Here is a 12,151-nt window from a genome sequence, read left to right as displayed (position 1 = left end):
AGGACGCGATCTCACCCGAGCCCAGCCTCGGGTTGGAACAGTGGTCCCAGACGAGTTCACGCCTCGCCCGAGGCCCTCCTCAGGCAGCGGGCGCCCCCTCGGATCTCCCGAGGCCCGGCTCGGGAAGGCTTCATTGTGAAGCAACCTTGGCCATACCGCCACACCAACCGACCGCTTCGCAGGCGCATTAAATGCAGGGGATGCCTGACGCCGTATCCTGACACACGCGCCTCAGTCGGCTAGGCCGAAGTGACCGCAGTCACTTCACCCCTCTCCTTTACTGTCCGATATGACAGGAAAACAGCGCCGCTCACTCCGCTCCGACTGCCATGTCAGCCACCCCAGCAACGACTGACAACAAGTCACGATCAACCACCGAGTTCAGCCTCGGGCACAACAGGAAGCTCTGCCTCGCCCGACCTCATGCTCTGGCCTCGGGAGGAGGTCTCCGCCTCGCCCGACCTCAGGCTCCGGCCTCGGGAGAAGGTCTCTGCCTCGCCCGATCCCCGGACTCGGCCTTGACCCCGGTCTCGGGAGGAATCGCGTCCTCGCCCGACCCCGGCCTCGGCCTCAAGAGAAGTCTCCGCCTCGGCCGACCCTGGGCTCGGATTGACCGCGCTAATAGGGGATGCATCATTTCCCTATTCCTAGCCTGCTCAGGCTACAAGGAACAAGACCGGCGTCCCATCTGGCTTACCCCGGCGACGGGTAATGATGGTGCCCCGCGTGCGCCATGACGCCGGTGGCTCTCAGCCCCTTACGACAGCAAGGAGACGTCAGCAGGATCCTCGCCGCACTGCCAGCTGTGCTCCTACAGGACTCAGGCGCTCCTTCGACGGCCACGCCATCACATGTACAGGGCCCAAGCTCTCCCCCAACGACCACGTTGGCATGTACACAGGGCTTAGGCACTCCACCGCTGGACACGATAGCGCATAGCTACGCGCCCCCGTTGTACGTCTGGATCCTCTCCTTGCCTCTATAAAAGGGAGGTCCAGGGCCACCCTGAGGGGGGTTCGCGCGAGGGAAGCGGCGGACGAACTCTGTGCCCCTCTCTCTCTCACGCGACGCGCTTGTAACCCCTACTGCAAGCGGCACCCCTGGTGCAGGATAATACAAGGCTTGTCCCACATATTGTGTTCCATCCCGCGCCAACCCATCTGGGCAGGGATACGCAGCGACAATTCACTCGTCGGTCCAGGGACCCCCCGGGGTCGAAACGCCGACAAATCATGAATACATAAAAGTTAAATTAAATTACATTTGTACCTTGAGCTCGATTGAATACGAAGATTCAGATGCGATGCGAAAGCGTGAACAGTACGGGATACCGTTCACCTATTTATAGGCATAGGGCGCAGCCTGTGTGAATTTATATTCATGTCCTCTACAAATGATTACAATTATTACACAGTTTATCATGGACCGATTGGTCATCTCATCTTTAAGTCGGTGCATTTTGAAATATACTACAAAGCTTCGTGACTGATAGCTTCGGCATTGTTCTTGTTCTGACCTTCCGAAGGTGCTTCAGCTGACAGGACATTCGACGACGAAGCAGACCCCCAACATCACCCGTACCCACAAAAGCTAAACATCTATCAAAATATTATATGATACAAATGTCAAGTATATCCATCTAAATATCATTACAAAAATTTTAGCATCATTTAACCATTCATTCAACATACCAAAGATAATTGGATAAAGTAGTAACACTAGGATAGTACTACATAGCATATTACATGTTCTATTACATGGTCATTAAATTGTCGTTAAGTCTTCTATGACATTATGGCCTAAAAGGTTGTTAAATAGTAAAAAAGATGGATGCCTAAAGTCAAAGTTCATGCTTGGGCTAAGTTATATTGGATATTTTATACCCACGGGTTAACGGGTATGGGTGAAGACGGAACGTTCTAATATCCGTTTACCCATTGGGTGAAGATTTTTGCTAATAACAGACCCAAGGGTAGAATATTTAGTCCATATACATACCCTAATGGAGTAAATACCCATCGAGTATCGAGTCGCGGTACCCATTACCATCTCTACCACGCGGTATGATACCAGGAGCACGGCTGCTTCGTCCGGTTAGTGGTCTTATGCGCTGCCGGTCTTGTCTTACTCTTTACACTTGGTGTTACCTATTCTATGCCGGGATTGACCCGCTTGAATTGGACACAAGGTTTCTGATCTGGATGCTTCAAGTTTTCGTTTCTGTGATTGCGACCTGTGAGTGTGAGCTGTGCGACTGCTTCTGAGCATCTCCTACCAGTCTAGAATTTGCGGTCCATGCCACAACATCCTCTCAGCAAGTATGATTTGGAGAACGGAGAAGCACCCCGGCAGCTGCTCCAATGGATTCTGAGGTCGGAGCGAGGCCATCTCAAAAATAGGAGGGCGTGACGTGACGATCTTGAAATAGACGTGCCGAGAGACAGAGGGATTCAAAAGGAGGTGCTGCACGATTAGCCGTGGAAAGGCGAGGCATTGGTGGCAATCGCGCTGTTCGTTTCCGACGGGGATTAGTCAGTAACTCAAAATCCCATTGGGCACTCACTAGCCAGTGTTTGACGATTGACGTGCAGTGCAGCGTTCCATTGTCATATGGTGCCAATGTTTACCGCCAAAACCACGTGACACTAGTGACATGAAAGGAAACAACACAACAGACGACAGTGGCGCTTAAAGCTAAAACAAATGTTATCTAAGGACACAGAGTCATGACAAGTTTTCTAATGGTTTCTCTGGAATTCATCTTTTATAATGGCTTCAAAAAAATCAGCTAAAAACCAGTTCGGAGTGCCCCCTCACGGTGCGACGCTACACTACACTACTCGACCACCATCTCGTTGATAAAGGGGGAGAATTCACCTCGGTGGCTCGTCCTCATCGCTGACGCTGATGGCGGAGCCCAGTCCTCACCCGACCGTGGTGCTGCACGCTTGCCTCGGCGTGGGCCACCTGATCCCCATGGTGGAGCTCGCCAAGCTCCTCCTCCGCCGCGACCTGGCTGTCATAATCGCCGTCCCGACCCCGCCGTCGTCCACTGCCGACTTCTTCGCCTCCTCCGCATCCGCCGTCGCCACGCTCGAGGCCGCCAACCCCGCCGTATCCTTCCACCACCTCCCGCCGCCGGACTACCCTGTCCCGGACCCGGACCCCTTCCTCCGGATGCTGGACGCGCTCCGCCTCACAGTCCCCTCCCTCACCGCCTTCCTCCGCTCCCTTCCCTCCGTCGCCGGGCTCGTGCTCGACCTCTTCTGCGGCGACGCGCTCGACGCGGCCGCATCCGCCGGCATCCCGGCCTACTTCTACTACACCTCCTGCGCTGGCGACCTCGCCGCGTTCCTCCACCTTCCCCACTACTTCGCCACGACGGAGGGCGGGCCCAGCTTCAAAGACATGGGCAAGGCGCTCCTCCACTTCCCCGGCGTCCCGCCGATCCCGGCTTCGGACATGCCTCACACCGTGCTCGACCGCGCGGCCCGGACCTGCGCCTCGCGGATCGTGCACTACGGCCGCGTCCCCGAGGCTCGGGGCTTGCTGATCAACACCTACGAGTGGCTGGAGGCGCGGGCCGTCGGGGCACTCAGGGACGGCGTCTGCGTCCCTGGTCGCCCCACGCCGCCGGTTTACCCCATCGGCCCGATTATCGTCAGGGGCCAGGAGGCGGCGGAGAAAGGGGAGCGGCACGCGTGCCTGTCGTGGCTGGACGCACAGCCGGAACGGAGCGTGGTGTTCCTCTGCTTCGGCAGCCTGGGCGCCGTCTCCGCGGCGCAGGTGAAGGAGATCGCTCGCGGGCTGGAGAGCTCCGGGCATCGGTTCCTGTGGGTCGTGCGGAGCCCGCCGGAGGACCCGACCAAGTTCTTCCTCGCGCGTCCTGAGCCGGACCTGGACTCGCTGCTCCCGGAGGGGTTTCTGGAGCGCACGAGTGACAGGGGGATGGTGGTGAAGATGTGGGCGCCGCAGGTGGAGGTGCTGCGGCACGCAGCCACGGGCGCGTTCATGACCCACTGCGGGTGGAACTCGGTGCTGGAGGCGGCGTCGGCCGGCGTCCCCATGCTGTGCTGGCCGATGTACGCCGAGCAGAGGGTGAACAAGGTGTTCGTAGTGGACGAGATCAAGGCCGGGGTGGTGATGGACGGCTACGACGAGGAGCTGGTGAGCGCGGCGGAGGTGGAGAAGAAGGTGAGGCTGGTGATGGAGTCTGAGGAAGGGGAGAAGCTCAGGGAGAGGCTGGCGTTGGCAAAGGAGAAGGCGGCAGAGGCGCTGGCTGATGGCGGGCCGTCGCGGATGGCGTTTGAGGAGTTCTTGAAGGATATCATGCTCGCCAAATGATCATGCACTAAAGTGAGCATCATGGCTGATCCTGTTACCTGATCTGTTCTAATGTTAGCTTGGACTATGATCTATGTGAGATATTTCCGGGTTTGTTCGGTTGATTTCTCCCAAAGAGATTCGAGGGAGCATGAGTTTGACAAATAAATATATGCTGGGTGATAAAGAACTGCGAGCATTCCTGGGTAGCATATTCTAGCTAAAAATCAGAATACGCTATTGCTAGATACAATCATCAGTGGATTGATTCATAAAATAAGGTAAAACTGACAATCACATTGTAACACGCAACGCAAGTGGCGCTCTGCTTGAATCCAATTTTATTCCCATACCACAGATGCAATATTTTAGTCTCGTACTGTCAAAATACTAAGTGATATTGAATCCTAAAGTATATATACGTTCGCAGTCCATCTGCCACACCAGCACACCAGTGATCAATTCAATCGCATTCTCCGTTTACCGACGGAGAGCTGCTCTTGTCCAAATCTCCAAAGAACTCCGCGAATGCCACTTCAGAAGACCCGCCTTCCTTAGTAGCCCCCAACGCCTTCTCCCTCGCCACCGCGAGCCTCTCCCGGAGGATCCTCCCTTCCTCAGCCTCCATCACCAGTCTGACCTTCGCTTCCAGCTCCTCCGCCTTGACGAACTTTTCGTACCCGCGCAGCTCCACCCCGATCCTCCACTCCTCCACCATGAACACCTTGTTGAGCCCCTGCTCCGCGTACAGCGGCCAGCATATCATGGGCAGGCCAGACATGATGGCCTCGAGCGTGGAGTTCCAGCCGCAGTGCGTGACGAACGCGCGGACCGCCTCGTGCCGCACCACCTCTGCCTGTGGCACCCAGTCCTTCACCACCATGCCTCTGTCTCTGTTCCTGTCCAGGAACCCTTCGGGAAGCAGCTTCCCCAGGTCCGTGTCCGGTTCTTCCGGCGGGCTCCTCACGGCCCACAGGAACCGGTGGCCGGAGCTCTCCAGCCCGTGGGCGATCTCCTGTAACTGCGCGGCGGGGAAGGAGCCCTTGCTGCCGAAGCAGAGGAACACGACGCTCCGCTTAGGCTGCGCGTCCAGCCACGCCAGGCACTCGTGCCTCCCCCCGCCCCCCGCCGTGCTGCTGCCGTCGTTGACCAGTGGCCCGACGCAGAAGACCCTCGGCGTCGGGCGGCCGGGCACGCAGACGCCGTCGCCGAGCGCTCTCAGTGCCCTGGGCTCCAGCCAGGCGAAGCTGTTGACCAGCACGCCCCTCCCCTCCGGGATGCGGCGGAACTGGTACATCCGGACCTTGGTCCGGTCGCTGTCCCTGTCCTGCACCGTCAGCGGCATGTCCATCGCCCGGACCGGCGGCATGCCGGGGCAGCGCACCGGCGCCTCGCCCATGTCCCTGAACGACGGCAGGGTGGGGTAGAGGTACGGCAGGTTGAGGAACATGGCGAGGTCCCCCGCCGCGGAGGCGAAGAAGAAGTAGGCCGGGACGCCGAGCTCCGCCGCGACGTCGAGCGCGTCGACGCAGAACATGTCGAGGATGAGCGCGTCGGCGTCGGCTGCGGGCTGGGACCGGAGCAGGAAGTCCCGGAGCACGGGGTTGGCGAGCCGGAGCGTGTCCAGGTCGCGCTTCACCCAGTCCGCGCCGGCGTCCGGGCTGGCCGGGACCGGCAGGAGGCGGAACGCGATGGCCGGGTTGGCCGCCGCGAGGCGCTCCACCGCGGCGGCCGACACGGCGTCGGTGTCGGGCGGGTTGACCACGGCGATGAGCGCGCCGTGGCCGTGGCGCAAGAGGTGCTTGGCCAGCTCCACCATCGGGATCAGGTGGCCCACGCCCAGCGACGGGTAGAGCACGAACGTCCTCTTCTTTCCCGTAACCATGGTGGTGTTGGATCCTGACGTAGCTCGAGCTCGAGCGTCCTCAATTCCTTCGTCAGGCTGGGGATGCTGCCTGGAACTGGAAGGGATAAGATCTGGAACCAATTAGCTGCACCGGCACGCTTAAATACATGGCGACGAGACGATGCTGGCACCATTTACCGGCACGTATATACTTGCCGTTATATTTCAGGTTGGAACGACAGGCGGTGGCAGCGGATGAGTGGACGCCAGCGCATTCCTTTTGTGTGCATAGGTCATGTATGACGTCAAACATCCACCATGGTTCCATTCCACCGCAGAACCATCTTCCTCGCTGCTCGTGCTTTGACTGTTTTGTTCTCTAGAGTCTAGACTCTAGGTAGAGGCGGCCGTCAGTAGTCGACGCCGTGCCGTGCCGAGGGAGGAAGCGGCTTGGCACGGGCACGGCCTTGGCCTTGGCCTTCTCATCCGATCGGGCTGGCGTCACATTTGGCGTGATTGGTTGAGTGGCTCCTGTGGGCCGGCTTTCCACGCGCCTGGCTGGCCAGCGAAGGCCGTTGCCTCCGTCTCCGTGCGTGCAGATGGACGGTGGAATATTGGTCTAGCCTGCACGTGCACATGCAGGTCGGTATCGTTACATACAAGCAACCAATCATAATCTTGTATCCAGTTAAAGCGTGTGGAGAGACTGGTTGCTTCTATACAGACAACCAATCACATAGATTATTTGTTGTGGCCAATGCAGCGGGCCGTTCATGTCGGAGACTGACGCATACGCATACAGCATACTGGCACTGTATGTAGTAGTCGTCGTTGCGAGCAGCAACTCTCCCAGTTCCAACTTCCAAGCCAACATACTACTACGTGCTTTCCAAGCAACCCCCGTGGCCCTCACGGCATGGCTGTTTCGTGTGCGATGACGACCAACACACACCAGAGGTCTTCACCGTAACGCTTGCGTAGACACGTACGCGCACAGCTTACAGGACGCTGGGGATCGGCTTTAGAGCAAAGTATACAATAAAATGATATAAACGGGATGTAAGAGATATCATGTCACATTCATAGTAACATGAAAAAAAAAGAGAAATATAAAGAGAGAAAAACAGCTTGCTCACTACTAACCATCTAAAACTGGTTTGCTTATAGTCTCCGAGACAATGTGGGCGAGATAGATATATAATGAGAGGGTTATTATATGAGAGGACTTTTTGCTGACTATGTGACAAGACAACATCACACGACCTGCTACGGGGTAGAGGCGATACTGGATTGCGACTTCACAATTTGTTAGGCTATCCGTCACAATTTGTTAGGCTATCCGTAGTAAGCGACTTCAAATGATACTGGGTCTCCTTTGTAGTAACTGAAGCGATGCAGCAATCTGCCCTAAAGGGTACTGGATGATAGGGAGAGGCTTCTCTGACCTCAAATATAGAGCTACTCCATCTCTTCTCTGTCCTCCACATGGCAGAGGACTAGGGCTGGGCAATCGGTTAACCGATGTTTTTCGGTTCGGTTTTTCGGTTTTTTATAAATTCGGTTTCTGGAAAACGGTAACCGAAACCTTCTGCGGAAAATCGAAAATCGAATCTTCAGTTAACCGAATATTTCGGTTCGGTTTTCGGTTTAACCGAAAAAACCGAATACAAAAATTGGCGAGTGGTAAGCCGTGCCAGCTGCAGGCTGGTCGCTGGCGAGTGGCGATGGCTGACTGCCCGACACTGGCGAGTGGCGAGCCGTGCCGGCTGCAGACTGCTGGGCTAGCCGCTGGTGGCGAGTGGCGACTGGCAAGCAGTGCCGGCGTGCCGCCGTGACGGCTGGACGACTGGTGGACGTGGATGGTGGGCCGATGCTGACCAGCTGCGGCTGGTAACTGGTGGCGCGCGGTGGCCGCCAGACGCCCAGGCGGACAAGCAGTGACTCGGCAGTCGATATGACGACTGGCGGCGCTTGGCAGTTGGCTAGCTAGGGTTCGGCGGTAGGCGATGGCGTATTGGCGTGAATGTGTGTACGTGTATCGGTGTATGCGTGAATGCGTGATGGCCTCATGGGCCAACTTCAGCTAGTGGCCGATGGGCGATGGGTTGATGGCCCATGTGATTTCGGTTTTCGGTGTAAACCGAAATAAAAAACCGAACACCGAAATTAGTTCGGTTTCTGTAGATTGTTAACCGAAAAGTAATTTGGTTTGTTCGGTTCCGGTTTTTTCGGTTTCGGTGTTCGGTTTTCGGTTTTTATGCCCAGACCTACAGAGGACGCACATGCACGAAAGTCACCAGGCGCAGAGGAGCTGAGCGAGGAGGAGGCGAGAGGAAAGAGAAAAATTGATATAATATGCTGTAGTTGGTATAGAGTTGAGATATAGAGTAAATATGACTACGGAGAATTACGGTATAGAGTAAGGTTTTTTGCTGACAAGGACAAAATATTCCTCTCATAGTAGAAATTTAGAGTTATATTGTCGGCGTTTCGAGACCGGGGGGTCCCTGGGCCGACGAGTGAAATGTCGCCGCGTGCCCCAGCCCAGATGGGTCGGCGCGAGACGGAGCGCGAAGGGGGGAAGAAAGGGCAGCCGGAGCGAGAGAGGGAGGTGGAAATCCCGCGGCCTTCGTGTTTGTCCCGCGCCCAGGTCGGGTGCGCTTGCAGTAGGGGGGTTACAAGCGTCCACGCGGGAGAGGGAGCGAGCGGCCTCACGCGAGCGCCTGTCCCGTCCTCCTCCCCGCGTGGCCAACCCTCTGTAAGAGGGCCCTGGTCCTTCCTTTTATAGGCGCAAGGAGAGGATCCAGGTGTACAACGAGGGTGTAGCAGAGTGCTAACGTGTCTAACGGAGGAGAGCTAGCGCCCTAAGTACATGCCTTCATGGCAGCCGGAGAGGTTTTGGCACCCGGTTCGTGTGGTGTCGTGGCCGTCGGAGGAGCGCTGAAGCCTGGCGGAAGGACAGCTGTCGGAGCTGTTGAGTCCTTGCCGATGTCCTCTTGCTTCCGTAAGGGGGCTGAGAGCCGCCGTCGTCATAGAGCGTGCGGGGCGCCATCATTGCTTGTCTGGCAGAGCGAGCCAGATGGGACGCCGGTCTTGTTTCCCGTAGCCTGTGTCGGCTTGGGGTAGGGTAATGATGGCGCCTCCTGTTGACGTGGTCGGTCCGCGCCCTAGGTTGGGCGATGTGGAGGCTCCTCCGAGGTCGAGGTCGAGTCTGTCTTCCGAGACCGAGGTCGAGTCCGAGCCCTTGGGTCGGGCGAGGCGGAGACCGTCGGCGGAGGCCAGGGCTGAGTCCGAGCCCTGGGTCGGGCGGAGCGGAGTTCGTCGTCTTCCGGGGCTGAGCCCGAGTCCGAGCCCTGGGTCGGGCGGAGCGGAGTTCGCCGTCTTCCGGGGCTGAGCCCGAGTCCGAGCCCTGGGTCGGGCGGAGCGGAGTTCGCCGTCTTCCGGGGCTTAGCCCGAGTCCGAGCCCTGGGTCGGGCGAAGCGGAGTTTCCTATGGTGCCTGAGGCCGGGCCTGGCTGCCTGTCAGCCTCGCTCTGTCGAGCGGCACAGCAGTCGGAGCGGCGCAGGCGGCGCTGTCCTTCTGTCAGGCCGGTCAGTGGAGCGGCGAAGTGACTGCGGTCACTTCGGCTTTGTCGACTGGAGGGCGTGCGTCAGGATAAATGTGTCAGGCCACCTTTGCATTAAATGCCTCTGCGATTTGGTCGGTTGGCGTGGTGATTTGGCCAGGGTTGCTTCTTGGCGAAGACTGGGCCTCGGGCGAGCCGGAAGTATGTTCGTCGCTGGAGGGGGGCCTCGGGCGAGACGGAGATCCTCCGGGGTCGGCTGCCATTGCCCGAGGCTAGGCTCGGGCGAGGCGTGATCGAGTCCCTCGAATGGACCGATCCCTGACTTAATCGCACCCATCAGGCCTGTGCAGCTTTGTGCTGATGGGGGTTACCAGCTGAGAATTAGGAGTCTTGAGGGTACCTGTCGGGGACCATAATTAGGGGTACCCTCAAGACGCCTAATTCTCAGCTGGTAACCCCCATCAGCATAAAGCTGCAGAGGCCTGATGGGTGCGATTAAGTCAGGGATCAGTCCATACGAGTGACTCGATCACGCTTCACCCGAGCCTAGCCTCGGACTCGGGCAGCCGACCTCGAGGGACTTCCGTCTCGCCCGAGGCCCCCCTTTTAACGGTGAACGCATCTCCGGCTCGCCCGAGGCCTTGGCTTCGCTAAGAAGCAACCCTGACTAAATCGCCGCACCGACCGACCGAGTTGCAGGGGCATTTAACGCAAAGGTGGCCTGACACCTCTATCCTGACGCATGCCCCCCGGCAGAGCCGAAGTGATCGCCGTCACTCCGCTGCTCCACTGACCGGTCTGACAGAAGGACAGCGCCGCCTGCGCCACTCCGACTGCGGTGCCACTCGACACAATGAGTCTGACAGGCAGTCAGGCCTCGCCAGGGGCGCCATAGGGAACTCCGCTCCGCCCGACCCTAGGGCTCGGACTCGGGCTAAGACCCGGAAGACGGCGAACTCCGCTCCGCCCGACCCCAGGGCTCGGACTCGGGCTAAGACCCGGAAGACGGCGAACTCCGCTCCGCCCGACCCCAGGGCTCGGACTCGGGCTAAGACCCGGAATACGGCGAACTCCGCTCCGCCCGACCCCAGGGCTCGGACTCGGGCTCGGACCCGGAAGACGGCGAACTCCGCTCCGCCCGACCCCAGGGCTCGGACTCGGGCTAAGACCCGGAAGATGGCGAACTCCGCTCCGCCCGACCCCAGGGCTCGGACTCGGGCTCGGCCCCGGAAGACGGCGAACTCCGCCTCGCCCGACCCCAGGGCTCGGACTCCGCCCTGGCCTCTGCCGAACGACTTCAGCCTCGCCCGACCCAGGGGCTCAGACTCGGCCTCGGCAATGGATGACAGATTCGACCCCAGCTTCGGAGGAGCCCCCACGTCGCCCGGCCTCGGGCGCGGGCCCGCCACGTCAACAGGGAGCGCCATCACCACTCTACCCCGAGCCGACTCGGGCCGCAGAGAACAAGATCGGTGTCCCATCTGACCAGCTCCGCCAGATAGGCAATGATGGCGCCTCCCAAGCTCCATGACGGCGGCGGCTCTCAGCTCTCTTACGGAAGTAGGTGGACGTCAGCAAGGACTCGACCGCTCCGACAGCTGTCCTTCCGCCAAGCTCCGTTGCTCCTCCGACAGCCACGACATCACGCCAGCAGGGTGCCAAGATCTCTCCGGCTGCCACATTGGCATGTACTTAGGGCGCTAGCTCTCCCTCCGCTAGACACGTAGCACTCTGCTACACCCCTCATTGTACACCTGGATCCTCTCCTTACGACTATAAAAGGAAGGACCAGGGCCTTCTTAGAGAAGGTTGGCCGCGCGGGACCGAGGACGGGACAGGCGCTCTCTTGGGGCCGCTCGCTTCCCTCACCCGCGTGGACGCTTGTAACCCCCCTACTGCAAGCGCACCCGACCTGGGCGCGGGACGAACACGAAGGCCGCGGGACTTCCACCTCTCTCACGCCCGTCTCCGGCCACCTCGCCTCTCCCCCCTTCGCGCTCGCCCACGCGCTCGACCCATCTGGGCTGGGGCACGCAGCACACTCACTCGTCGGCTTAGGGACCCCCCGGTCTCGAAACGCCGATAGTTGGCGCGCCAGGTAGGGGCCTGCTGCGTGCTGACGAACAGCTTCCCGTCAAGCTCCAGATGGGCAGTCTCCAGCAACCTCTCCGGCCCGGGACGGTGCTCCGTTTCGGGAGTCTTGAGTTCATGTCCTTCGACGGCAGCTACGACATGATACTCCTTCCACCGTCGTGCGACAACGACAATGGCGGCCGACAACCCGCCCGCCGGCGGCGGAATCGACGACATCTTCCCCGCGTGGTGGAAGAACAACATTCGAGCTCGCTCCGTCCTCTCCCCCGCCAACGGAGGAGGAGGCGGGGCAACCAAGGCCAAGCGGGAGGCCGCGCTTCGTC

General features: G+C 59.1%; 2 protein-coding genes across 2 annotated transcripts; one reads left to right on the top strand and one right to left on the bottom strand.

Annotated features, from left to right (window-relative positions):
* The first annotated feature begins 2,891 nt into the window (after nt 1–2,891).
* LOC100282905 (anthocyanidin 5,3-O-glucosyltransferase) lies at nt 2,892–4,509 on the top strand. The gene has a single exon (NM_001155811.2). The coding sequence runs from the start codon at nt 2,908–2,910 to the stop codon at nt 4,342–4,344; it is 1,437 nt and encodes a 478-aa protein (NP_001149283.2). The 5' UTR covers nt 2,892–2,907; the 3' UTR covers nt 4,345–4,509.
* A 56-nt stretch (nt 4,510–4,565) lies between these two features.
* Nucleotides 4,566–6,279, bottom strand: LOC100191664 (UDP-glycosyltransferase 88A1). Its single transcript, NM_001137093.1, has one exon. The coding sequence runs from the start codon at nt 6,206–6,208 to the stop codon at nt 4,787–4,789; it is 1,422 nt and encodes a 473-aa protein (NP_001130565.1). The 5' UTR covers nt 6,209–6,279; the 3' UTR covers nt 4,566–4,786.
* Nucleotides 6,280–12,151: the final 5,872 nt, after the last annotated feature.

The sequence above is a fragment of the Zea mays genome, chromosome 6 (genome assembly GCF_902167145.1).
Source record: "Zea mays cultivar B73 chromosome 6, Zm-B73-REFERENCE-NAM-5.0, whole genome shotgun sequence".
NCBI lineage: Eukaryota > Viridiplantae > Streptophyta > Magnoliopsida > Poales > Poaceae > Zea > Zea mays.
Note: the sequence above shows the minus strand (reverse complement) of the source record. Positions and strands in the feature narration are given on the sequence as shown.

Excerpts from the sequence above, each read along its gene's own strand:
- LOC100282905 (NM_001155811.2), top strand. The coding sequence starts at position 2,908 with ATGGCGGAGCCCAGTCCTCACCCGACCGTGGTGCTGCACGCTTGCCTC.
- LOC100191664 (NM_001137093.1), bottom strand. The coding sequence starts at position 6,208 with ATGGTTACGGGAAAGAAGAGGACGTTCGTGCTCTACCCGTCGCTGGGC.